Raw genomic sequence first — 27,567 nt, forward strand, 5'->3', positions numbered from 1 at the left:
CATGTTCTAGAGGGTGCTAGCTGCTGATTGGTTGTGTTTTTAGTTTTGTCCTTCTTGTAAAAGAAGGCTAATAGGCAATAGAGTACATGGTTACCACCATGCTGGCCTTTGGAATGTACTATTTACTATCTACTACTTTGATATATGTACCGTGGGACTCCCACTACGACGACCGGGAATGATTCAGGCATGTGAATCTATGAAAGATACCCCAATACTGGATCAGTAATCGTGGTAGGGGAGACTGCAGCAAAGGAGAACCAGTTTATCTTATCTCTGTTTACTTGTTACAGTGTCAACATTCCTCTTACACACCTACTCTTGTAAATCATAGTTGAGCCCCTTTGATTTAAGATGTTCTAACCTGTTTTGAATCATATTGTATAATTTAAAAGCACTTCATACCACTAAAGAGGTTACAAAGTGTTCTGATTCGCATCCAGTTCTACCGCAGTGTTGCAAGGGTATATGTTTGTGTGTAAGGTCCAGCTTTGTGTTCAAAACATTGTGTGGAAAACAAGTAGCATTAAAATGATGTCTTGGACAGAAGTTTGAGAAAAGATGCAGTTGCTCATGCAGACACAAAATGTTTTGTTTTAACGGTCAGAATATTGCAGTTATGTGGTATGGGAGAGGGAATGGTTTCTTATAGCTAACCCTAGTTTTCTCTCAGGGGAATCTCCAGTGAAATCATAAGCCATGAAGATTCCTATCTATGTGTGGGGATACCAGAGCACTTTCTATAAAATACATCTTAAGTGTAGATCTTCAACTTACTTCAGAAAGTTGAAGTTTTAACATATAATCTTTTTAAAGCATTTTACAGTCTATGAAATAGTATAATCAAACTGGGGACACTGTTCCAGCAGAGGGGTACAAAATGTCACCCACTCGCTACGAGGGAGAAGGAAGGAGGAAGGGGGGGGAAAGAAAGAAAAGAAAAGTGTAGAGCCTCCTAGGTAATAGTGGCCACTTAAGAGAGGGGAGAACTAGTCTTGCCTGCAGGGAGATGTATGGACGGGGTAGGTGAGACTGAGCCAGCACCCAAGCACATGTCCCGGTAAGGTGCGGGCGTCCTACATTTCTAGCCTATGGAACAACTCTCCTCTTATTTATAGGTTTTTTTCAGGAGCGGTCACGGCTATTTAGTCCGTAGCCACACTGTAGGGTACACAGTTCTTTGGCCCGCCCTGACATTAGAAGGTATTTACCCCTACCCCATTCACGTGTACATCACTTGACCTTGTTTTATTTCGGTCCAGAAGAAGCGCCATGGATCCTTGAGACCACATAGGCGCGAAACATGTCGACCTTTTTCTAGTTACCTGGGCATATTAAGCCTATTGGTGTAACACACAGCCTATGAGTTTTTATTCTGTCAAGGGTACCGCAACATTAAACATTTTTTTGGTAACCCTTTGGCAGTTTTAACTCACGTTGCACGCACTACACCACCCTCCAATAGGACCCACCCCACACACCCGCATGCATCAAACGGCTGTTCTCTAAAAAGATCTCTGCCAAAGTGACCCTTCGGGGTACCCGTAGGGCATTGCAGCACCGGCCTGACGAGGAGCAAATGCCCGATGATGAAGCATGACATCCCTCGGGGTGTGTGAGGGCAACAAGAGGCAAGACTAGTTCTCCCCTCTCTTAAGTAGGCACTATTACCTAGGAGGCTCTAGACTTTTCTTTCTCAAACTCCCTTCTTCCTTCCTTCATCTCCCTCATAGCGAGTGGGTCTCATTTTGTACCCCTCTGCCGGAACAGTGTCCTCAGTTAGATTATACATTTCATGTTAGAAGCACGGGCACTGGACCACAATTGGTTCCTGCCCCCCCTTTGTATTGATACAGTCTATGAAATAGACCATATTGGCCAATTACTTTAATTTACTTTTAAAAAAGGTCACAATTATAACTAGGAAAAACTACAGGGAGCTATATAATTTTTCCTTAGAAATCTGTCACAAACCTTTTCTTAAAGGAAATGGGGAAGAAGGAATAGGGCAACGTAGACACATAGGTGGAAGCTATGTATATATGAAAACTGACACTTCACCTTAAGGAATCACAGCCCTCTAGTATCCCATCGTGCCCATCAGGTGGCAAGTACCCGAGTTATTCTTTTTACAGAGTGATAGAGAAGAGAACTATGGAAATGTACAATGCCTTAATTATCTGTGTTCCTTTCACCAGGGAGGGACACAGGATGATGATTTCAATAGAGGTTCCCATGAGAAACAACTAGTATTACAAGTAAGAAACCATTCCTTCTCGCTCAGGATATCTCCATTGATAGTCATACGGACTGTAGCAAGCCCATCCCTAAAAAGGCAGAGGAAGAGAAAAAGATGACCAAAACATGTACATAGGCAAAGAGATTCCTTAAGGAATCATTTCCTACTTGAGCGTCTGTTCTAGCATCGAAGTCGAGACAATAGTGTCTCGTAAAGATGTGAATAGGCCTCTATTTAGCGGTTTTACAGGTTTCCACAATAGGAATATTCCTCAAAGCAATCGTTGCCACATTACCTCAATGTAGGAAGCTGGCTCTGTACATACTATACTAAAGTGAGGTATATTGTGCACAGAGTCCAGTGGAACCCCAAGGGTAGGCAGAGGCAAAGTTAGATAGAACCTTACTCTCCATTTGTGGTAGGGTGATCGAGCAGTAGGGCAGTATCAGAGGACAGTGTCAAGCATTTGTTGTACCCACTCAATCAGGACATTATTTCACACACTCAAAGACTGAACTTCAGACCAATTGGTTTTGTATAAAAATACTTTAGTTATTTTATTTTCTAGAACCAAGCAAGCCTGGCACAGGTAAGTTGATGAATACTTTGTAGTAAATATACAGTTTGAAATGCAATTTTAAATGTACTCTTGAAATGGTTACAGTTTGAATTACTGGTAATGAAATACTGTGAAATGCTGTACATATACTTTGTATTGACTTTGCAATGAAAATTACAGATGTTACTTTTACGTTATTTTTTAGATTACTTTTTCTATTCAGTGTGATATACCTAGATATCACACCGGGACATTTCCTAGAGAAAAGGTAAGTAAAATCAGTTTTGCACAATTGTTTTTTTTCTGGTTTCCATACAAATCAACTCCACACAGAACATTTTTCAGAGAAAAACAGTCAATGGATTCCTATGGAGAGAAATGAAGTGAACGGTTACCAGGTAAGTAATTGGTCTTTGGAGTTGAGCTTCTGGGGATGCACTCTTGTTACACCCTCAGCGGCACTAGGGCAGTCGGGTGCAGAGTGCCGAGGCCCAATGTTATCCAATGGGGGATACGGGGCCTCTGGTTAGTGGCTGCTGGGGCGCAGGCCACAAGGTTGTGGGAGCCAAGCTCCTGGTGTTGGGCTCAGGGGAAAGGGGGATCCAGTTTAGCACAAAGAGTGCACCCGCAGCGGCGACTGGGTGCAGGGTGCTGTTTTGGATCGGGTGCCCAGTTTTCAATGGGGATTTTCGGTTTTGGTCTTTAGCTGCAGGCTAGGTCCAGGAAGACGTCTGGGAGGAACCAACAGCTGGGCAGGTAAGTTGGAGGGCTCGGGGACGTAGGTGCACCTCAGGTTCCTTTCTCCAGGGCGGCTAGATGCAGGGGTGTCGTTTGAGGTCAGATTTCACCTTACCGGGCCACTCGCGGTTGGGGAGTCTCTGTGCAGAGGCTGCAGGCAATGCCGGAGAGTTCCTTAGGGGTCAACTGACGGTGGACTCTGACTCTGGAGCGCTGGGGGACCTCGCTGGGCCACATGAACTCGGGCTGTAGGCGACGGGTGCAGTGGTGGTTGCAGGCGTCGGGTTTCTTTTTCCTCAGCAGGCTCGGAGTCTTTGTTTGGTGTTTCTTTTGAACAGAGCTGCTGCTCACAGGAGATTCGGTCTTTGTTGAAGGCAGTTCAATCCACCCCGGGGTTCTGGAGGTCGCTGGCTGGAGGGCAAGACTATTTTTGGCGCAGGATCTCCGGTAACTGCAGATGGGCAAGTAGGGCGGTGGCCAAGTCACTTGTTCTATGCAAGTCACTTGTTCTATGCAGTCTCCTCTGCTGGGCGTCTTCTTTCATCTTTTTTCTTCTTAGGTTGCGGGAACCTGCTTTCTTGGTTTAGGGCAGCCCCTTAAATACTGTATTTAAGGGGCGTTTTAGGGGTCTTGAGGTCAGGGCCAATGGGCTACTGACCTGACTGAGACTACACCCTTGGTGTGCTCACCCCATGTGGGGGGAGTGAGCACAATCCCTGGTCCTAATTGGGGAGTGCCTGCCATCTGCAAGATGGTGGGCACTGAAGAGAGTGCTTCGCCTCCCCCACCTGATGGGTGGAGTTGGCAGAGGTGGGCACACCTTCTGGGCTGGCTAGTTTTTCCCACCGAAAAAGAGGATAGACAGGAAAGGCTGGGGGTCTCATTACAAAGGCTGCCAGGCCTATGAAGCTCACCTGCCACAGGTATGAACACCTCCGTCCAGGAAAGGCTTTGTTTCTGGGCTCAGGGACTGATGGCTCCCACCCTAGGGGTCCAGAAACATGTCTTGTGGTGCCAAGCTGGTGTGTACCACTTAGGGAACCCACCAGAGGCTGGTCGTTTTTCAGTGGGCATCTCTAAGATGTCCTCGGAGTGCATTTTCATTAAATCCCACACTGGCATCAGTGTGGGTTTAATGTGCTGAGAAGTTTGATACCAAACTTCCCAGTTTTCAGTGTAGCCATTATGGTGCTGTGGAGTTCGTAATGACAAGCTCCCAGCACCATATACTCTTAATGGTAGCACTGCACTTACAATGTCTAAGAATGGACTTCGATGCTATAGGGGTACAGGGCTCATACAACTGTACCCTCACCACTGGTATAAGGCACCCAGCTAGAGGGGTGACTGATCTATGTCAGGGTAGTGGGTTGTCAGCATGGCACACAGGGATGTGTGCCATGTCGACTCTTCACTTTGTTCTGCATCAAAACATGAAGCCTGCAAGATATATCTATCCTCTAAGGGTGGAACAATAAGTGCTGCAGCCCTTAGAGGTCTTCCCTGGTCACAGTGCCCTGGGTACCTGGGGTACCATTTACCAGGGGCTGACCTGTGGCCAGAGATGCCAATTGGGTTAGTTTTGGGGAACAAACATGCCCTGGGAACCCGATTGGCAGGGACCCAGGGCACATCAAGTCAAATTGCATCAGTAGTCTGGCAAAAAGTGTGTGTGGGGGGAGGGGGGGTTACTGCAATAGAAACCCACTTTCCTACACTCTGGTGAAATGGGCTCTTGGTTTACCCGTCAAGATTAAGTTTGCTTTTTGATGGTATCACAGAATGTAAGAAACTATCCATCTGGATATAGATTGCTCAAAGATGTGGCTAAATCTGTATGCAACAGGCAATAGTTTACAAGCATTATGTGCATTGCGTATAGGTTTAGTTTTGTCCAGATACAATTTTAAGACCCTTCTCATATCTATGATGTGGAAAGCGCTTTCTGCTGGAGTCAATGGATTCTGAAAGAAAGTTGGTCGATTAATGATATGTCATGTGTGCCATGTTCCTTGTATCTGAACGTGATCCATGTGTGCACCCACACCTGAAAAGGAGGTATCCATTTCTACTGTTTGCCATTGGACCTTCAGATGAAAAGGCATTCTTAGGAGGAGATTTATTTCTATTGTCATCATTTGAGAGAATTGCTTTGCTTTAAGGGAAAGGGTGACCTTGCCTTCCCATTTGACCATGGCTCCAATGACCTTCCAGACACTCTTGAAGTGGTCTCATGTGGATGCTGGTGTTCAGTATTTGTAAGTTGCAGAGCACTGTGATCAAATAGAGATGACACTTGAATCCCCACTGGACGGAAGGCTTTCATTACAGACTGACATTTTAGGCACATGAACAGCCTCTCCTCCGAAGGATACACTTTTGCTGTATCAATAGTTGCTCCTAGGTATTAAAAAGACTGCAGCGAGGATGAGGTCTTTTTCTGATTGACATTTAGACCTAATCGATTGAGAGTAGAGACAGTTATTTGATAATGTTGTTGAGCTGGATGATTAATTAAATCCTTGATGCATAAGTTACTTACCTTTGGTAAGAAACATGAGTTAGTTATAGATTCCTTACATTAGGCGTCAGACTGGATCCGGAAAGTTTTTAGTCAGCAGTACCTCTGCGTGTCGGAATGTGGCATCGGTCGGCTCCGCGTCAGTCGTCGGTGTCGTGGTCGCCAGGATGACGTTGCGGCAGCTACTTAGATGCCGCCCTCGCGCTTGGACGTCAGTTCTGTACACGACTTTCCGTGCCAGAAATGCAGAGCCATGCAGGACACAGACCATTGGTGCATAAAACTAGGGCCCTAAAAGGATGTCCTTAACCCTAGAAATCAGTTCGCAGAACGGGGAGGATGAGTGGGGCGGTAAGGAATCTATAACTAATGTTTCTTACAGATATATTGTTACCGAAGGTAAGTAAATTGTGCATCTGAAAGAAACACGTTAGTTATAGATTCCTTACCTTAGAATAGATACCCCAGCAATACCAACCCTGGTGGTGGGTCTGTGAACCAAGATCACACCAGAAAGTCCTGGAGAACAGAACGGGCCAAAGAAGCCGTCTCTCTGGACTTGGCTGTCCAGGCAGTAGTGTTTGGTGAACGTGTGCAGCGATGCCCACGTGGCCGCGTGACAGATGTCATTCAGAGGCACTCCTCTTGCCAAGGCAGTAGTAGCTGCCGTCGACCTGGTGGAGGGAGCGCGTAGCCCGACTGGAGGCTCCTTTTTAGCCAGAGAGTAACAAGCCTTAATACACAACACGACCCATCGATAAATGGTGAGTTTGTGTACGGCCCGACCCTTCTTTGCACCCACGTAGCCAACAAAAAGTTGATCATCCACCCGGAACAGTTTTGTGCGATACAGATAGGAGAGCGCACGCTTTGGATCCAGACAGTGGAGCCTCTCTTCTTCCTTTGAAAGAGGCGGAAAGAAGGTGAGCAAAGTAATGGTCTGCCCGATGTGGAAGGCAGTGACCACCTTAGGAAGAAAGGATGGTTGGGTCCTGAGAACCACCTTGTCCGGATGAACAGACAAGAAAGGAGGTTTGGAAGAAAGAGCCTGGAGCTCACTCACCATTCTAGCAGAAGTGATGGCTACCAGGAAAGCAGTCTTAAGATTTAAGAGACAAAGGACAGTTATGAAGCGGCTCAAAGGGAGCGCACATCAAATAAGTTAGTACAAGATTCAGGCCCCACTGAGGTATAACGAATGGAATCGGAGGAAAAAGATGGGTTAAACCTTTCAAGAAACAGTTAACTACCGGGGACTTGAAAAGAGAAGGCCGATCTGGCAGACGAAGGAAAGCAGAGAGGTAGCCCTTGATAGTGCCCAGAGCAGAGCCCTGCTAGGCCAAAGAAAGAAGGAACAAAAGTACTTCAGAAAGAGGGACAGAAAGGGGATTAACAGCCTTTGCTGTGCACCATGACACAAATTTGTTCCACCTGCAGGCGTATACGGTCTTTGTGGAGGGACGCCTGGCTGCCAGGATTACATCACCAACTTCAGGAGGCAGGTCGAAAGACATCAACTGCCGCCGCTCAATCTCCACGCAAGGAGGTGGAGACTGGACAGGTTCGGGTGGAGGACCGTCCCCTGCTGCTGCGACAGAAGATCCTCCCGAAGAGGCAGTTGGATCGGAGGATCGATGGCCATATTGAGCAGCTCGGGAAAATACCAGACTCTTCAAGCCCAATCCAGAGCCACAAGAATGACTTGTGCCCAGTTGCGCCTGATCTTCTTCAGCACTCTGGGCAGAAGTGGTATACACAAAAAGGCATACAGCAGACCGCAACTCCAAGGGCTGCCTTGGAAATTCCAACGTGCATAATTGCTGACATTGCGCGGTCTCTTCGGTGGCGAATAGATCTAACCAAGGCTCTCCCCACTGTTGAAAGAGACCTTGCAGAACCTCTGAGTGAAGACACCATTCGTGATCCATCATGCACCTGTGGCTGAGTTCGTCCGCCCTGGCGTTCAGAGAACCTGCCAGGTGTTGAACCACTAAGGAAATGCCTTGATGTTCCAGACATGTCCAGAGGCGAAGGGCCTCCTGACATAGGGTCCACGACCCCACCCAGCTCTGTTTGTTGCAATACCACATGGCGGTGGTGTTGTCCGTGAACACCTGCACTACTCTTCCCTGGACAGAGGGAATCAATGCCTTCAGTGCAAGACAAAATCGCCCAGAGCTCAAGAAGGTTGATGTGAAGCCTGGACTCCGCTGGAGACCAGAGGCCTCTGATCCCCGCCTCTCCCATATGGCCACCCCATCCCAGAAGGGAGGCATCCGTCACCACAGTGTGGTCTGGTGGGGGAAGTGAGAGGGATCTGCCATTGACCCAATCCCGGTTTGTGAGCCACCACTGCAGTTGTCGAGCAGTGCCCTCAGATCTGGACGCAATCGGACAGATTCCCCTGATGCTGCGCCCACTGGAACTGATGGTTCCACTGCAGAGCCCGCATATGCCACCTGGCATGATCGACCAGCAGGATGCTGGAGGCTATGAAGCCCAGCAGCCTCAGGGTCATTCTGACCGAAACCCGAGACAGAGGCTGAAAGATCGGAATCATAGCCCGAATATCCTAGACTCGCTGTTCGGGAGGATAGACCCAAAACTGCATCATTTCCAGAACCGCTCCGATGACCATATGATTTTATGCCTCTTAACCGACCTCTCTTATTTTTGTTGGTAAAAACTCTCAAAGATCAATGTAACAACACAGCAATATTCCCCATAAATACAATGTCTTTACAAATTGTTGCTTTTTTCCTTTGTTTTTATTATTTAGTAAGATACCTTTGCTCTCATGATTTTTTATAGATGATGTCCATCTGTTTCAGTCTCTGAACAACAGATAATTAGGACACAGACTGAGATTCGACACATCTTCAAAACAAATATATTTAAGAATGCTTGATCATTTTAAAAAATATCAGATAGCTATCAAAATGTTCATAGTTTAGTACCATACCTACTTCTTATGGTACATATCAAGACAAACTATGGACTTATTAACTTTATCCAACTACTTCAAGATGGCGCCTTCTTGTTCCATCCTTAAATAGTCATACTTTCTAGACTACGAGACCATCATACAGCAAGCACGAACATTTCGTCCCTACGCTTTTGAGTCTTTCTTCTTAATCAAATTAGTGGTTGAGAGCACTAATTTATTCGTATAGACGCTTTTTTGCCACTATCTGCCCGTTTTGAAATCCGCCTCAATACGATATCCATAGACATCCTCTCCGTTAAATATGATGATTTGTCTTTGCACTTCACGCAACACAATATATAGACTTAATGTGCGTACTTCAAGATATTGTGTTTTAGTGCCTTAGATCTAGCGCACATCCTAAGAGGTACTCCTACTTTAACTCTTCCTTTTGAGAGTTGCCCTTTCCAATATGTCAACCATGTTAACTAATTTTAACCGCACATAACCACTGTCGCGAGACCTCGCTATGACACGCACACCACATCGGCTCACAGCTTTAGACTTCGCGCACACCCCAGTAGTTCTATACACTTTATGTCTTGCTTTGGTTGTGAGAGACCCAAATCCAATATGTCCCCCAAAGTTACAATACTTTTAGACGTATAGAATCGGATATGCACAAAATATCGCGAGATTACGCAACGAAAGGCAGGACATTTAAACGCGTCAAAAATCGTCCGTCATAAACCTTGCATCGGACAACAAGAGGGTTACGCTCCACAGAACTACGGAAGGTAAGTTGATTCCACCCATGCTGATACCATAATTGAGGTTCTCTCATTTTTCTACCTTTCGGACCCAGTTTCACTTTGTCCGTTCTATCGACACTGTGCCATAGAGCAATAGGACTTTATTCCTGCCTTGTATAGTTTTAGACATAGAGAACTCCTAGTGTTATTTTAGGCTCTATATCGCTTTTGACTTTAGCAAGCGTCTGGTTTCTCCTCTTAGGATAATAAGAGTACAATCCTAGTCTGTGTCTAGAATGCCAATGCTTCTTTCAGTCGCATATTTTAACTAGCCTATATGTTGACAAGACTTTTCCTAAAAAGAAAGTATTAGCGGTTTTGCATTTAGATAAAATTTAACAACAATGCATCCCTTTAGGTAACCTTGCCTAAAACACCGTGTCTCCCAATAAACCATAGCAAATGGTTTTTGGATTGATATTACCACTAACCTATTCAAACACAACAACATAGAGCTCTAGAAAAACGACTATCCATTTACCTTTGTTTTAACAAGCGAGAGAAACATAAAAATCTTAGATAAAATATCAACCATGGCTCTACAGAGGCAGCAAATGTTCCGGCTATTTCAAAGCGACAATAACAACTACTAGTCTCAATAAGTTTCAAATAAACTATCTAAAAATATAGAGAGATATCCATAATAAGATATTTTATAGATAATTATTTTTAACTTTCAATTGTGTTGTTGTTAAATAAGCCAGGACAACCAATTAGAATAGAATTGTAACGTTGTTAAATTTATCTTCTAGAACAAACTAATATATCGAGCATCTCAAGCCTCATGTGGTAAACTTGGATATAAGATGCCTATAAAATAAAAAAGAAAAACACCTTGTTGTCTTTCACACCCTTTTGGAAGGTAAGATCAACATAAGACACCTTGAATACATCCAGTGACAAATGTCGTTGCACATTTAGACCTTCTCCTATATGTCTTTCCTTTGTAGCAACACTCCAATTTAGGAGACAACATACGTGCGAGGCTAATACATGTCGCACAGGACGGAATTTTAGCAATACAAGACATCCTGACACTGAAGATTTTCATGTTGGAAGAGTAAGAGATAACATTAACCCCCTTTTTTTAGTCACAATCCCCTGTTTCAACAGGACTCTTTTTCTGATTAGCTCTCTTCTTTTCTCCAGTCAATAACAGATTGTGTAAACAACGGTTCTAGTCCTACCCGATAGCTACCCTAGAGGAATCAGCACAGGGATTTCACTACATATACTACGTATATGTATCATACTCAAACAGGTACTCCTGAGCTATTTCTGATTTTCTATTACAACACAGGGTAATTGGCTTTTTGCTTTTTCTAACTAATGGGTACATCACCAAGCTTTCTATGGCTTTTTTATCTTTAATCGAATTGCAAAGTTCTTTACTCTGCAGAAGGGTTGTATATAATTCTCTATTTTCCCTCTTTGAAGGTCTCTTTTCCCTTCTCTTCCCTGAGACGTGCATGTATCAGCTTACTGGAAGAAATAGACACTAATAGATGTTCTGAAGAATACATTAAGTACTTCAATATTCCCCATATCTCACATACAGTGTGTTTGCTTTTTCAGAATAAAGTTTCCCCTCTACTCTTTTAATTCTTTGATGGTCCTGAGGAAGGTGATCCTAGTTATATTATCACCGAAACGTACGTAGACCAGACCAGCTACTTCACAACTGGAAAACGAACCCTAATGGATCAACTTAAATCCAATGAGAAAAGAAATTCAGTCTGAAATCAATGTCATCAGAGTAAAACCTGACAACAGTAATTTGTAGGAGATCTATCCAGTTGTGTTATATTTTATAATTCTTTTTTGTCTGTATATTTTGTGGTATGTGGTATGGATGTTGGTATGCAAGAATAGCTAGCAAGATGTAAATGTAGATACTTTTTGTTATTTGTTGAGGGGCACTGTTAACTATCCAAGTATTGTTTTGTTTCTGATAACAATTTATTTGTTGTTTATACCTATTGATCACGTATATTCACTTGTTTCCAGAATTTTTGTAAAGCACAAACAAAGAAAATATAAAAATATGAAAATGTTATATGAATATATATTTTTGATACAAAAAAATCTTTGTTTCTTACTAAATAATAAAAACAAAGGAAAAAAGCAACAATTTTGTAAAGACATTGTATTTATGGGGAATATTGCTGTGTTGTTACATTGATCTTTGAGAGTTTTTACCAACAAAAATAAGATAGGTCGGTTAAGAGGCATAAAATCCTATATATCTGTTTTTTTCCCCCCTCTTGGACCTAAAAGTAACCGGGGAATACCTTCTCCCATAATCAGGAGGTTGGCCATAGTCTAGAGGTGGGAGACGACTGCTTGGGGCGAGCCCGCCTTCAACAACCAGTAGTCGAGATAGGGGAAGACTGAAACGCCTGATCTGCGCAGATGAGCTGTAAACACCGCCATCGCTTTCGTGAACATCCGAGGGGCGCTGGTAAGGCCACAGGGGAGCACGGTGAACTGAACGGGCTTGTGGCCTACCGTGAACCGTAGGCAACACCGGTGGGCCAGCAGGACGGGAATGTGAACATAAGCGTCCTGCAAGTCCAACGCTACCATCCAGTCTTGCCAGTTGAGGGCAGACAAGACCTGAGCAAGTGTCAACATCTTAAACTTCTCCTTCCGGAGGAAGCGATTGACATCCCTGAGGTCCAAGATAGGACTCTGGCCCTTGTCCTTCTTGGGAACCAGAAATTAATGGGAGGAGCAACCACGACCTCCTTTTGGGACAGGAACGCGCTCAATTGCTCCCTTTGCCAAGAGAGCCGTAACTTCCTGTTGGAGAAGGGTCAGATGATCCTCCGACATGTGGTGGTATCGCGGTGGCATGGCTGGAGGGGTAGTCTCAAAGGGGAGGGAGTATTTGCAAAACCCATCTGTCCAAAGTGATGGTGCGCCAGTGGAGGAGGTGATGGCGAATCCTGCCGCCCACTGGCGTTTGATGGGCCTGAAAGGTCGGACTAGGAAGGTTTGGAGGATGCTGCATAGGGGGGTTGTTGGACTGGCCCGCCCGCTGGCCCCTGTAACCACAATGTTGGTTCCCACATCCCCGGCCGCGCGAAGGTTGGGCAACTTTCTGCGGCCTGTGGCCCTGGGTGGGACATAGCGGGGCACCCCTTCCATAGCCACAAATGGGGCAAAAAGCAGACTGCGCCGGGCGGGAGGAGAGGCCCAAGGACTTGGTCGTAGCCCTGGAGTCCTTGAAGAGCTCTAGGGCGTAGTCTGCTTTATCGCCAAAAAGGCGACGGCCATCAAAGGGCATGTCCATCAAGGTGTTCTGGACCTCCCCTAAAAAGCCAGTGGACCTCATCCAGGAGTAGCGTCGAAGTGCTACCGACGTTGAAATGGTCCTGCCCAGAGAGTCGGCGGTGTCCAGCCCACAACGGATCATAAACTTGGCAGCATCTCTCACGGCGGCGACAGCCTGGGAGAGCACTGTCAGAGCCTCCTCCGGACACTGAGGCAGCACTTGCGCCACCATATCCCACACGGAGTACGAATAACGGCCAAAGAGACATGCGGTGTTTATGGACCGCAGTCCTAAGCTGCCGGAAGAGAAAGTTTTCTTCCCAAGATGGTCCCGCTTCTTCGATTCCCTTTCCAGGGGAGCGGTAGGGAAGGAGCTTTTGGAGGTGGAGGCGTGGACCACCAAGCTCTCTGGGGTGGGGTGTTGGGAGAGGAAAGTGGGGGTCGCCCGGAGCCGGGCAGTGGCGTTGGGCAATCATCCTGTCCACGGGAGCCCCCGTGTTAGGCCTGGACCAGGTGCCCAAAAGGACGTCAGTGAGGTCCTCTTTAAACTGAACCAGGGTCTCTGAAGAGCTCACCGCCGGTTGAAGCACCTCAGTCAGGGTGTTAGTCCTGACTGCCACCGTAGGAAGCTCGAGGTTGTGACCCCGGCCGCCCTACGCAACACCACACCATACGACGCTCCCTTCTCCATAGCCACGGTAGGAGGAGACAAGATGCCAAGGTCGGGTGAAGTGTCAAGTCCACTGGCATCCCCCAGTTCCTTTCTCCAGTCCTGCTCAGACTCTAGCTGGTCAGTTAAATGGTCACTTTACCCCTCCCAGTCCTCTTCATCTTCCTCTGGGGGCCACTGTGGTTGGAAAGGGACCGCAGGGATTAACAGGGGCATGAAAACCCCACCCGGCGCCGGGCGACACTGGTCCGGCTCCGTGCCCACGTTGGGAAGGAAGCCAGGGTAGACGTCGGCCAGGGGGCCGACCTGCATCGGGCACAGTATTGATGCCATTGGATGCCGCACAGGTGGAGGTGTAGTAAGGTCAACCGGCACCGATCCGGATCCAGGCCTTCGCGCTGCCGGCAGCGAAGACCTACGCCCCCCCCAACCGAGTCTGCAGGGTCCAAAGGCAGTCTGCCCAAAGATGGCATGCCTCGCCTCGTAGGACGTACGAAGCTGGATGGGGGTCACTGGGTCCCAGAAAGGGAGGGAGAAGAAAGAACTGACGTCAGCGCTCGAGGGCGGCGTCTAAGTAGCTGCCGCGACGTCATCCCAGCAACCACGACGCCTACGACTGACGCGGAGCCGACCAACGCCACCTTCCGACACGCAGACGTACTGCTGACGAAATAATTTGCGGATCCAGTCTGACGCCTGGGGGCAATTCTAAGGTAAGTAATCTATAACTAACGTGTTTCTTTCAGATGAGTCAGCCATCAGATAAAGATCTTGAAATTCTCCGAGATGTGTGGAGACCAAAGCGGTACATTTGAAAAGATTCTGGGGGCTGATTTGATGCTAAAAGGGACCACTTTGTATTGATAAAGGTGATTCCAGACCGCGAATCTCAGGAATTCACTGTGATTTCTGGAAATTGGAATATGAAAGTACGCATCTTGAAGTTCTATGAAACATAGCCATTCCCCTTCATGGATTTTCAGAGAATGCTGGTGTAATGCTAGGATTCTGAATTTCTCCCTCATTCATTTTTTGCGACATTAAAATCTAGGATGGGTCAGATTTGTTTTTTTTAAAAAACTAATGGGGATACATTTCCCTTTCCTCTTTGGGTAAGAGGTACAGGCTGCACTGCTTGTTTTTGCATAAGACAGTTTTTTTTTCTGTCTGCAGCATCTCCAGATGTTAAGAGGATGTTTTTGGTGGAATAGTAAGTGAAAGATTAATGAATCTGAGACCGTAACCATTCTGTACAATATTCAGTATCCATGTTTTTTTTTTATGGAACTCCACTCTTCCAAGTATTGTCAACACTTCCCTCAACCGGAATGGGTAACAGAAGGGGAAGTAGAGGTTTTTTCTTTGGCACCTGCAGGAGACTTTTCTGCCTGAGCCGTTTGGTGACCACCCCTTCCTTTTGGCTGTTGCTACGTGTTGTTGGAAGGGCCTTTGTTGTTGATGACCTTGAGGCCACTGAGGGGGGGGGGTCGAACCATCTCCGGATAATAGCGACGTTCATAAGGCCTGTAAGGATGTTCTCCTCCTTATGTTTATCCAGTCCAACTGCTTTTAGGGTCTCCATCTCAGTTTATCTTTACACTCCCAAATAAAGCTGTATCAGAGAAGGGTAGATTTATAATCTTCTTTGAACTAATCTAAGGCAATAGCCAACCATGTGCTGCCAATAGAAAAGAATCGCCAGCAGCGCAAATTCATTTGTTGGATGCCATCATGTATGTCATTCATAATTTCAATCAATTGCTCTGTGCTCTTTTGGATGATCATCCACAACTGGTGTAGGGAGTTCTATAAAGACTGGTCATATCTCCCAAGGAGGGCAGTCACACTTGCAGATTTCATGTTTGTAGCTGCTGTACCACATACATGATGCCCTCTATAGTCAGGTTTCCCACTTTCCTTGTCTGGTGGAACCGTGGACTTCTTGTCAGAAGAGAGGACTTTCTCTGCAGGCAAGCGCACCACAGAATCCAAAGGGTCTGAACGCAGAGATAAGTCCTGCTCAGGAGGTCTGTACATTTTTGGATCTAGTTGCAGATGCTTTTCCTGAAGGCAGTGTAAGGAAAGGTTCCATAGCTAGTTCCAACAAGCCTGGAAAAAGCAGCAGGAGTTGTCTTGAGGAGGAACATGGATGAAGACTTTCACAAATAACTGCCGCCATTGTTGAGGGAGCTGGCGACAGAATGTTCAGTTTTGTAGCTGCTCGTATGAGAACTCTTGAAAATTATTAATGTTGTCAATTGAGTTCACCCTTGTTGGAAGACTCAGTCAAAGGAATGGAAAACCTCAGTGTATTAGAGGACATTGTTGGGGAATATGAATGCGTCCTGGACCTAGATCTGTGTCTAGATTAATGCCTTGATAAAGTGTGTCTAGGGATCGTTGAGGAGTCTCGGATCTCTGATATTATCAGTGAGCTTACTGGAGTAGGAGCCACCGAGGGTGCCTGAGTCGGAGATGGCGGTAAGGGACACAGAGAAGGTGCTGGAGATGCTGATTGAGATGAAGCAGGCTGTGAAGAATCTGGAATAACTGCTGGCACTTGTATAGAATATGCTCTTTAATGTTCTGAATCTGAGGCTGATGGAAGCCTTCTCACCTTCATTCTTCTGATCCAATCATCATTTCTGGTGTGTCTCGACGTCGAGTGCCCCTATATCTCGACATCAGGGTATTCTTTTATGTAAAACTTGTGTGTTAACGTCAATCAGCCTTTCCGCTTTGTTGACGACCCTGCCCTCAAAGATGAGCATTTTGCCACTGTACCTAGTCTCAAATTTATAGTTCTCAACGTCGAACAGGAACACTGTCGTTTTCCTTGACTGCTCTTTTGACTCTCCCTATCATGAAGCCTTCAGAGGGTGGAGGCAGGCCCCTGGTAGAGGACTGACCATCTTCTAGCTCATGTGACATCCCAGCTTCAGATAGCGCCTCTTGCCGTCTTCACAGTTCCTGTCTCCCATGAAGGCAAATCTTCTCTCTTTCAAGGTACACCTTTAAAAAGGTCTTAAAGGTTGACACTTGTCTGGAACGTCTCGGTCAGGAAGGTAGAGTTTACACAAGCCACAGGGAACCAAATTTGCCTTTTTTCTGTCACAGGCAGGACCTTTGGCAAATTAAGATAGCATTTTATTTGCCACAAAATTTAAGTTTCTTGTCAGAAAATGGCAGATGAATACTCTAAAGCAAAAACTAGAGTGGGAAATGTATCCTCTGCAGCCACTAATCGATTCAGAATTCCTGCACCAATTTAAAATACACCTTTAAGAATTCCACAACATGACAACCTTCCCATTATTATTTAAGTGCCATGTTTCCTCTGCTTTCTGTTAAGGATTTTGTTTCTTTACTCTCCTTCTGTGCCAGAATTCCTGCTCACTTTGATGTCCTCTTGGGAGATTAGTAGTCCTGAAAGGATGAGCACAGCAAGTCATCTCTCTCCCAGATTCTCAAATCTGCTTAGAAATGCTGTATATGAGACTCTGGGTCCTTCAGCTGCAATAGGTTAAGGGAAGAGTTTGACTCCTCTTCTGTAGTGGGAGTCATCCTTCTAGTGGGGCCCATTGGTCTTTCCTTGCATTACTGGCATACCTTTTTCCTGGCAGATGTTGAGTTATTCAAAGTCAAAGCATTGTGAATCCCAACATTTGAAATCTAGGATTTTGGGACCGCTCTGTAAATGTAGATACGTCTTCTGATTCTTCTCCCCTGCAACCTCTCCTTTACTCATCCCAAACCTCCTCCTACTGCTATGATCTCCAAATAAACACTTTCAAGACCCTTCCCTCTTCTATCCCTCCACTTTCCCTTTCAATCCAACTAGCAGATTTACATGTCAACAGCTCAATTCATTTCATATTTCCCTATACTAATTCAACACTAATGCTGTTTTTTGGATTCTGGAGTAGTGTTATTTGTCAAAAAGGGATTTGGCATCTCATCAGGGGTAACAAGCGCTATATGAATGAAAATCCTTCCCTGTTTATCCCTCCACTATCCTTATTCAATCCAAATAACAAACTTGCATGTCCAGGGCTCATATTAAATTTGTATCTTCCTATATTAATGCACCACTAATCTTTTTTGGGTTCCGGAGTAGCGGACTACTTGCCGAAAAGCACATAGGCGCCTCATCAGGGGTAGTAAGCGCTATATAAATGCAATTACAATTAGAAACTAAATATACATTTTATTCTGGATGGTGCTCTTATTGCACACCTTAATACCAAAACGTGTGACTTCACAAAGGATCAATCGATCCAATATGCACACATTTTTCAAAAGGAAACCATGGCACTCAGGGTTTGAGAAATAGTATATACTTTATTGTCGATATGTAAGATTATGCATTCTTCAGTACATTGGCATCTCCTAAACTCATTCATCTGAAACAGACAACAGCTGACATGTTTCGTTACGCAGTGAATTTTTCAAGGCTTTGGTAGGAAATAAATATGGTCACATGTTGTATGTATAAGTCCCATATGGAAAGAGTCTGTATATACTGCGACGTCCTTGATGGAGGCACTGCTGTAAGATGTGACTTGAACACATTGGATGCAGCTCTATAAAAGTAATGTTTATGAAGATTGTCACAATTCGTGGTATAAAGCAATAGTGCAACTATGTGTCGTTCCAAACTAAAATACCTTGTAGTAGAATAAAAGGTCAGGCACACTTTAATCATAAATGGAGACCATAATAAGCCCCAATCTGACAGAGTCCTGTTATTGGCGTCTCCATTTATTCTTAAAGCGCACCTGACCTGATCTGAAAAGAGTTTAAATGGATTTTCTTTTTTTTTTTTAAATGCAGAGCTCTGTAATACAAGATCCTGTCACCACGAGTTGGAAAAAACAACTCCGGCAACTTCTTCTTGCTGGACATGATGGGATACTGAAGAGCTGTGAGCCCTTAAAGGTGCAGTGTCAGCTTTCAAAAATACATAACTGCAGCCGGTCTACATTCCCCGTTCCTTCTTCCCCATTTCCTTTACAACAGGTCAGTGAAAGATTCTAATAAGGAAAAATTTTATAGCTCCTTGCAATTTTTCCTGTTTTTATTATTATTTTGACCTTTTTTCACTTTAAAGTAAATTGAAGTAATTGGCCAATATAGCCTATTTTATAGGCTGCAAAATGCTTTTAAGAGATTGTTAAAACCTGGCCTTCCTGAAGTAAGATGAAGATCTATACTTAAGAATATATATTATAAAAAAGGACACAGGGGTCCCTGCACGTGGGCGGGACTATTTAGTGCTTATGATCATCAATGGAGATCCCCGGAAAGGGAACCAGGTTTGTAGTGTACTCCAAAATTCAAGGTGTTTGTCAATTCTTCGGCTTCTACCAATTTGATTTTTTTTCTTTAAGATAAGCATGGTCAAACTGAGAAAACCGGGAACTTAGTTTTTATATTTGACATCAGGTGCAGAGTTTGTGTTGAAGAAAGAGTGAAAAGAAGCACACAGGCGAGAAAGCAATTGGGTGAGAAGACACAAGGACGAGCAAAACATGGAAATGGTCAGAAGAGAAGCATACAGGTGACAGAGAGCAAGAGAAAAGAGAGGTATAAGTACATGAGGGCGACAACTGGAAAAAGCATACAATCCTAGTAGTGCTTGAAAAGCAATAAGTAAAAGCACAGAACCTAAAGAGGTGCTACAGTGTGAATCTTTCTGGATTCACATGTTGCACATTATTTTGCCATCTATTGGTTGGACCCAGTCTTCAAGCTCAAAACTACTCCTATGTGTAATTAACCATTTGGGGGACAAACAAGACTGACAAGATGAGACGGGAGTAAGAAGCAGGCAAAGTGACAGGAAAGCCCCAACTAATGGTTAGCAATTGGCGGGCTCCAAGCCCCTGTATGGTGTTGGTAAGTCTACAATATGTGTTGCAACAGACAGTGCATGCTCTATTGAGTAAGCAGGACCTAAAAAGAATAATACATGAAAGCACCTACCCATAACCCTAAAACAGCTTTTCATAGGCCTGTCAGCATATTTCCTCAGTCGGGAGAGAGGCTACAAGTATTTCCATATCACCTCTTCACAAATACCCATCTTCCTTTTTAAGATTTACAGAGCACTTCATGCCTAGAGAGGTTTGGTGCAAATCACCAAAGAGTACAGGGGCAGGGTCTTGAAAATAAGAGATGAGATAGGTAGGAAAGGAGCAGGAAGTGAGTGAAGAGCCACGTAAATGGAGGTACCTACCTTAAAATGCTAGTATCTGAGAGATAGATCCATAGTACGTTGTGGGTAGAGCAGCAGGGAAGCAAGACGGAGGTGTATGCTGGAGTAGGGGTTAATCTACCACCACTAAATTATACTAACATGCTTCTAAAGAAGAAAGGGATAATAATTAAGGAGGGGCTAACATTTATAACTAAATAAAACCTCCATTGGCCATAAAGCATCAACATTAAATTAAAAATAGCATTTTACCATTCAGCACTACGGAAAAAGGTAATGTTTAGATTCTTAATTACACACTATCCAAAAGGTAATAATATAAAGTTCAATTCTGGATTTCAGGCTTGTTTGGTGTTCTGAAAATCGAAATAAATTCGGAGGGGAACTTTTTTGGCAATCAGCAAGTGGATTCATAAATACAAGAAGTCTTGACTGCTAATTTGAAATAAAATTAATGCTTTTTGCCCATGACTGTATGCATTCAGCACAACAAGTGTGGAGCTGACTGAAAGCATCAGTTTTGAGCAATCAGGGGGTGCTTTAGGGCGGTGCAATCAGTGTCGGTGCTCCAAGCGCCTACCCAAGGGGGGCGGCTGTAATTCTTCAGTCTTTCATTATCCTAATGTTGCTAAAAAGGGTTAATTTGGGTAGAATAAACTCTACATTCTAAATCCTGAGTTTGTGCTTCTACACACCAAGAACTCCTAAAATATACTGGCTAAAAATAGGGATGATATATGACTCCTACACCTTGTAGTCCTCATCATCTTATGTAACATTTCCTATACACTGATTTACACACTTGCATGAGTCAGTTTCTGAATAACGTGTGTATGAGATGTAAAGGGCTCTGACATCCTACACTTGTAGGAGTATTGCTATAAAACATGAGAAATAGGCGAGACTGATTTTGGAAACATGAGGGGCACTGTGGGAATCTATCGAGAAGGTCGTCCAAGGGGTGCGACTACAAACACTGTCACACCGGGCGCCCCCAGAGGTAAAGTGGGTCTTGGTGTCAATGGTACCAAACTTCACGTGCAAAATAAATGAATGAATAACTTGGAAGGCAGTGCCCCTGCATTCTGCACCGACACCAAGGGCACAGTAGTTTTAAAAATGTGTGCATAAACCATCACAGGACTCAAGGTGGCACATAGTTTGAATGAGCCTAATAAAGTCGGAGCATAGGTTCTACTGAGCAAAACCTCGAGTTATCACCTAAGCTAGCAAAGTAAAGAGAAATTAATTAACTTTTTCCTAAACTCACATTTGTCTACAAAAACACTTACCTCCAGGTGTGCTCCTAACCTTTGCACAACTGCCTCTCCGCACAATTATCAATCACTCCTGGAAGAACTCCAAGCTATAATATCGGACTTCTATAGTGCAAGTATTAGGGGCTCATCAGCTTGATCACAATACAGTATGTGTGGAGCAGATGCGTCTGGTGAGTAACTGCTGTCTGTGAAACATTGGTTTTAATTCAGGGCTCCCTACTTTGAGTACTACTATATGTTGGAACAAGATCAACGCTCCACCAACTTTGGTAGCTTCAAACCAGGACTTCATTAGGGAGCAGAATATGGAGGAAAGAGTGTTTTATAACATTTTCACTCACACTCAGACGTATGAGCAGTTATTGGTGGTAGATGGAGAATCTGAATACATTCCATCAGTGCTACTCATTGAACTTTTCCTGCTGTATATGGATAATATAGAAGGATACAGCAAAATACTACAGTTAAAAACAATGCTGACCTGTGGGTCGCTTTCTTCTTTGGTGCGTGTTCGTAATCGTCAGGATACCAGCGCCTATAATTGAGAAAGAGGTTTTAATTAACTCATGTATGCAGGAAAAGGTAACAGATTCCCAGAAGTCAAAAACCCCAACAGGAAATGTCTATTGTTGGAGAGGAAATTACCCCTGCATTGTAAATGCGGGTGTTCCCATGCCCAGAGAGCCCAATTGCATACACAAAGTATGCAGACTTTTATTCTGGCCCTGGAATCTTGCTAATCTACTGTGTGCAGTGGCCTAGAACTGTCCCAGACAATACACGGAATTGTCCTGTTACATGGAGGAATGCACCAGGAGCGCCTGCATAGTCGATGGAGGAATATTATCCCTGTTGTGAGTGTTCCTCATAAAGCAGTGGTGGTAGCATACTATGTTCAATGATTTTATAGTTGGGCAACCTTTGTATCTGTCTAAGTGAGAGTGTGGCCTGCTACACATCTGGTGTAAAATTCTGCTTTGTTTAACCAAGAACCTGCAACTATGTTGTGTGCGTGTGAGTATATTGAATGCGTGCGAGTATGTTGTGTGGGTTTTGAAGCCAGTGGGATACATTCTAGATACCCCTGGTTAAGCATGACATAAGATGGGGGTTGAGGACAGCTTCCTCAGACAGTGGAAGTGTACTGTCTGTCCTATGGCTTGAGAGTGAAGAGCCAGTCATTGAAGTGAGGAGGGTGGAGATTGAGCTACCTTTATAAATTCTAAGAAAACCTTGTTAGCAAGGAGCTGCTGATTAAGTCTTCCTGCACACTTTCAGATGATGGATTATAGGGGGAAAGGTTGGACTGCAGTCTGTTGTTCAAGGTGAGGAAGTTTCTAGGACAGTCTCGTCTTTCCGTCTGTGCCCCATTATGGCTTCAGAAGGCCAATGACAGCCAGGTGCAGAAATTTTACATTTCACAGTGCCAACGGTGTGGGCCCTCCTGCTTGGAGACAATCCCAGTGCTACCTGCATGATAGGCCTTTTTCTACAGAAAGGCTGTATGTGGAGAGCAGTCTGAAAAGCTACTTGAAAGAGAACCATCCCAAACCGGTTCTGAAGTTTGAGACATTGGACCCACATTCCAGTCTGGAATCTGTGCACGGAAGTGGGATCCAAACCACCCGACTTTCTTCCAGTGCCATATTTTTCTTGACCATAGAAGGGAGTGCGCTACTGAGTACTTGAAGAGCCTTAATGTAAACGAGGCCTTACACTCAGTTACCCAGAGATGAGGTTATATGATGTGAAGTCTGCACTTTTTGCTGGAACATCTGCCTAGTGCCTAGAAGCAGGCCTGTCGTTTGACAGAGGTAAGCAGTGTGTCTCACCGTACAGGAGGAGACACTATTCAGAATTAGAGGAACGCATGTTCACCAGTGGCAGAAATACAGAAACCGTGTATTGTTTTGGAGCGACTCTTAGCCTCGCTGTCTTCTGATCTCTCTGCATGGTTCTAATTCAGAACTACCCTCCTAAGACTTTACCAACATGTAATGTGGCTAAGTCCATGACAGCCACTGTAGGCCACAAGCTGGTGCTGCTGATGTAAGATGAAAACGTTTGCTACTGAGTGAAGGCTGGTCATCCTGAAAGGCCACAACTGCACATCACAGCCAAAGGAAGCTGGGCAGCCCAAGAGGCCACAGCAACTTGAGAAGCCCTGCAGTGGCCCTATAACCTGCGGAGCTGCGTTCATCCATCAGTCAAGTTCTTAGGGAAGGCTGCAGTGAGAATGGCTAGTGCAGGCCACATCATTCCCTGCATCAAATCATAAGACCACATGTCTTCAAATGCAAAGTTGAGAATGAGGACTTCTGACTTTCTGCCCATATTAAACTTGGGAAGCAACTACTGACAGAGTAATTCATTTAACCCAGTTAGGGTAACAGCGAGTGACCTACTCTGCACCTGTGCCCAAAATATCGGGGGCTGTACTGATAGGTTTACCCCGTAGGCATGAATTCCGAGGGGTGGGGTGTAGAGCTTACAGAAAATTCAACCAGGAACATAACCCTGCATAGGCTGATTTAATTGCATTGTGTAGTGTATAGCTTGGTTGTGAGATTAAAGAACTATCTTCTACAAAAAGACAAGCCCGGGGCCGGACATTAATTTATTGGGTCTGTTGATTAATGGCCGAGATCTGAGCACTTACCCCCTAGCTCCCTGGGAAGCCTTGGAGTGCTCCCTCTTGCTATCTTGATAGCCAAGTATGCAATGGTTTGTACTGGGCCCAGTTTACAGAGCCAACGTAGGAAGGGTTGCAGGGCACTAGCAGCAAACAACCTCATCCACTACAGTTGGGTCACAGTAGTCCCATCTGCTCTGCACCCCCATTCCCTCAAACGCGTCTGAAATCTCTAGAAAATAAAATGAATCAACTTACGAACTCTGGGAGGTAAAATGGAAAACTTCCTAAACATCAGTAATCCTTCCATCCCTCATATCCAAACCTACAGCAACCAATACTATTTAACATGCCTTTCATACTTCGATTTGAAGCATGCTGGTTAACTCATAGCTCATTCACAGTTACTGCATCCAAAAAACAGACCACAAAACCGCAAGTGCACCAACAGTCCTTGGCACTAGCTGCCTATGCCCCAGTTACCTGCAGAGCTCCTTCACAGTGCTCACATCTATTATTCTGTAATGAAGGTGCTTCATGAACTGAGGCATGTGCTTGTCCAGAAATTTCTTATCTGCATGCACAGAGTTTCCTATAAATAAAAAAAGAATATTAATCCATATGTTCCAGATAGTGCCCGCACCAAACAAGATTTACATTTGGATTTGCTGTAAAAGGAAGGAACAGAACCATAAATGCAAAACAAACGACTCAAATAGACACAAAATGACGGCACGGTCTCTCCTTGAATTACCTAATTGAATAAACATGAAACATTTGTTCCACAGAAGTGTTGGATTAGGTTTTATAGGATTTAAAATTTTAGTTAAAAACATGACACCTCTATACAGAAGTCAGAGCGGGATTTGTTGCAATAAAAAACTTCAATTGAATTGTATAAAAAATACAAAAAAACACTTCAAAGTACACAGAGAACTAATTAACAGGGAACAGCATGTACACCATCAAATAATGGAAAGATTGTACAGGTTGACATACGACTCCTACCTGCTAGTGGGCAAAGCCCAGGTCGTGTATGCTGCCGCACAAAGGACAAGAACTCATACTCTGCTTGCTGAAGTGCAATTTTACTCTCTCGCACTGCCTTGGTCAGACCGGACTGCATTAAAAGGACAGGTAATTATTTATTACACTGGTGCATGAATACAGCATGAATAAAGCAGTTAAAGCATATGAAACCAATTCACATCTGTTTTTTTTTTTTATAGTAACAAGAAGCATAAAACATCAACTTTAAACGAAAGAAAATTCATGAATTATACTTTTATGAAGGTGTCTTAGCTGTAACTGACCCACACGAAAGTAAGAACTCTGCACCAGCAGGTCAGAGATTTGAATCCTGGCAAAGTTATAATTCCAATATTGATAAAAAATAAAGAGCACATCTCAGTTAGATAAGCATGCAGGCTATTTGATGATCTTGAAAAAATTAAGCATGCAGCATACGCTACTTTACCCTTCATTAGGATCCCCAATATTAAACCAGAATTTACAAACGCAGTGGGTTTTGCCTTGTAGAACAGCCTCCCCAAAATCTGGCTACACGTACACACACGTCTGTGTCCGTAATGTATATTTCTAGGTCCACACCAGTGAGCCAGTCACAAGGGCAGGGGTATAGTCGTTGATATCCCAGAGTCTCAAGCAACACGAGGCAAGCCAACAAGCCCTTGGAGCACACTTGGAGAAAAGGCAGACTTGAGCTCTCCTGCAGCAATGTCAGAGAGCAGCAGGCCAACAAAAGAGAAAGCAGAGATTCCAAGTCAGCAGTGCAAAGATCAGTACTTTAAGCAGCACAGCAGCCTTTCTGACAAAGTGCAGTTGTAGTTCCACAAGTGTCTGATTTTAGGGGGTCAGGGACCTAGTACTTATACCCAGCTGTGCCTTTAAAGTGGGGGTGACTTCAAAGCATGCCTTTGAAGTGCAAAGGTCCCCTTTCATCCCAGCCCTACTCCAAACTATCATTAGGGGGTAATCAGCCTTTGTGTGGGAAACAGGACACTGCCTATTCAGGTGTAAGTGTCCGCTCCTCCTCTCTCTTCCTGCCCATGAAGAGCAATCAGATTCCTATTTGATCAGGAATTACAGCTCAAAATGGTTTTAAGGAATTCCTAATGCTAGCCTATGAGAGGAGTAGGCCTCACAGTAGTGAAAAACAAAATTAGCTGATTTTTCCCTACCAGGACACGTAAAACTTAAAACGTACATGCCCTACCTTTTAGTTACATAGCACCCTGCCTTTAGGGCTACCTAAGGCCTACCTTTGGGGGACCTATGCATAATAAAAGGGGAGTTTAAGGCTTGGCAAGTGGTTTTAAATGCAAACTCGAACTGGCAGTAAATTGCACACGCAGGCCTGAGACCGGTTTGAAAGGCAACTAGTGTGGGTGGCACAATCAGTGCTGCCGGCCCACTAGTAGCATTTAGATGACATGCTCTGGGTATATGGGATAGCACTTTACAAGAGTCTTACAAATTAACTATATGGGATACCACCATACAAGGGACTAAATATGTCAATTGAGTTACACCAATGTCTTTAGGGACGAAGCACGTGTACATTGAGTACTTAACCACTACTAACCAGTGCTAGAGTCCTAAGGCTAACACAAAGATACAGTAAAAAGAAGAGGTAGCAGGCTAAAGGTTTGAGGGAAGCCATTCCTATGTATGACAGGTCTAACATGCCTTTAAGTTCCTGGAGGGAAAGGCTGTAGTCTTAGATCTGATCTGTTCCCATCAACTTGAATCTAAACACCACCCAAGTCCATTTGGCTAGCGTCTACTGCAACTGATCTAGAACTACAACTAATGATTGCAGGGATGATGTAACTTATCATTTAAGCATCACTCACATTTTTCATTGCTTGCTTCTTCCACTGTCTATGTATAGATGAATTTTGAACTCAGCCAATCATAGGAAACTCATCATTTTCTGCTTGTCCTCCAGCATCACGCTTGCTGCTGTGTGACATCTCTGTAGTGCTGAACTATCCCTTTGTCGCTGGTGATCCCTTGGTTGCTAAAGCGAATGAAATGAACTGGTTGGTCTTCTTGACTGCCTTGGTTTATTATATGCAATACATCACAGACTTCCTGATGTCCAATGTGTGGAGGGCACGTTGTGTGTGTGACTTTGGTAGTTGGAAGAACTTTGGCAGTTGAATGGCTTGGTAGGCATGCAATTATGATAAGACATTCCACAGGAAGTTAGGGGCAGTACTCATTACTACCCTGTCCTTGTGGATTTGAATGTATGGTTCTTGCGCTGTTTGTGCCTGCAACTTGTTCACTCTGCGAAGAGATGTTATGGCTTCCAGGTTAGCAGTTTTTAACATGAGGAGTGGCTGCCCAGTGCTGTGCATGGGATCAAACTGTTGTGTGAAAATACCAGCCTGAGCTTCCATGTAGGTGCCGCTTTCTGAGTGCTAGTCCTTCTGCTTCCTCCAGAAACCTTTTGACCACTTGTGCTTGGGGAAAAACCTCTTTCCCATCATGCATCTTGTGTATGCCACAATGGCTGCTAGGTAACTCTTTAAAGTGGTATAGGAGAGTCCTTCATCCCATGCCCTCTTCTGATATTTTAGGACTGTGGCATCCTCTGTTGATGTTTGAAGGCAACTTTCTCTAGCGCAACATTTTTTAAATTGTTTTTATTTTTTTGGGGAGTAACACT

The 27,567-nt window shown here is 44.5% G+C and overlaps 1 protein-coding gene across 1 annotated transcript in view; it reads right to left on the minus strand.

Annotated features, from left to right (window-relative positions):
* LOC146861339 (oligoribonuclease, mitochondrial-like) overlaps positions 1-27,567 on the minus strand; it is a 175,053-nt gene that overhangs the window by 56,782 nt on the left and 90,704 nt on the right. The window contains exons 4-6 of the mRNA XM_085645624.1: positions 24,879-24,990; positions 24,354-24,462; positions 21,720-21,773 (exon numbers count right to left, since the gene is read on the minus strand). Coding sequence (XP_085501750.1) covers positions 21,720-21,773; positions 24,354-24,462; positions 24,879-24,990 — 275 coding nt within the window. The remainder of the gene's footprint in view (positions 1-21,719; positions 21,774-24,353; positions 24,463-24,878; positions 24,991-27,567) is intronic.

Source organism: Triturus cristatus, chromosome 3_1 (assembly GCF_964204655.1).
Source record: "Triturus cristatus chromosome 3_1, aTriCri1.1, whole genome shotgun sequence".
Classification (NCBI taxonomy): Eukaryota; Metazoa; Chordata; class Amphibia; order Caudata; family Salamandridae; genus Triturus; species Triturus cristatus.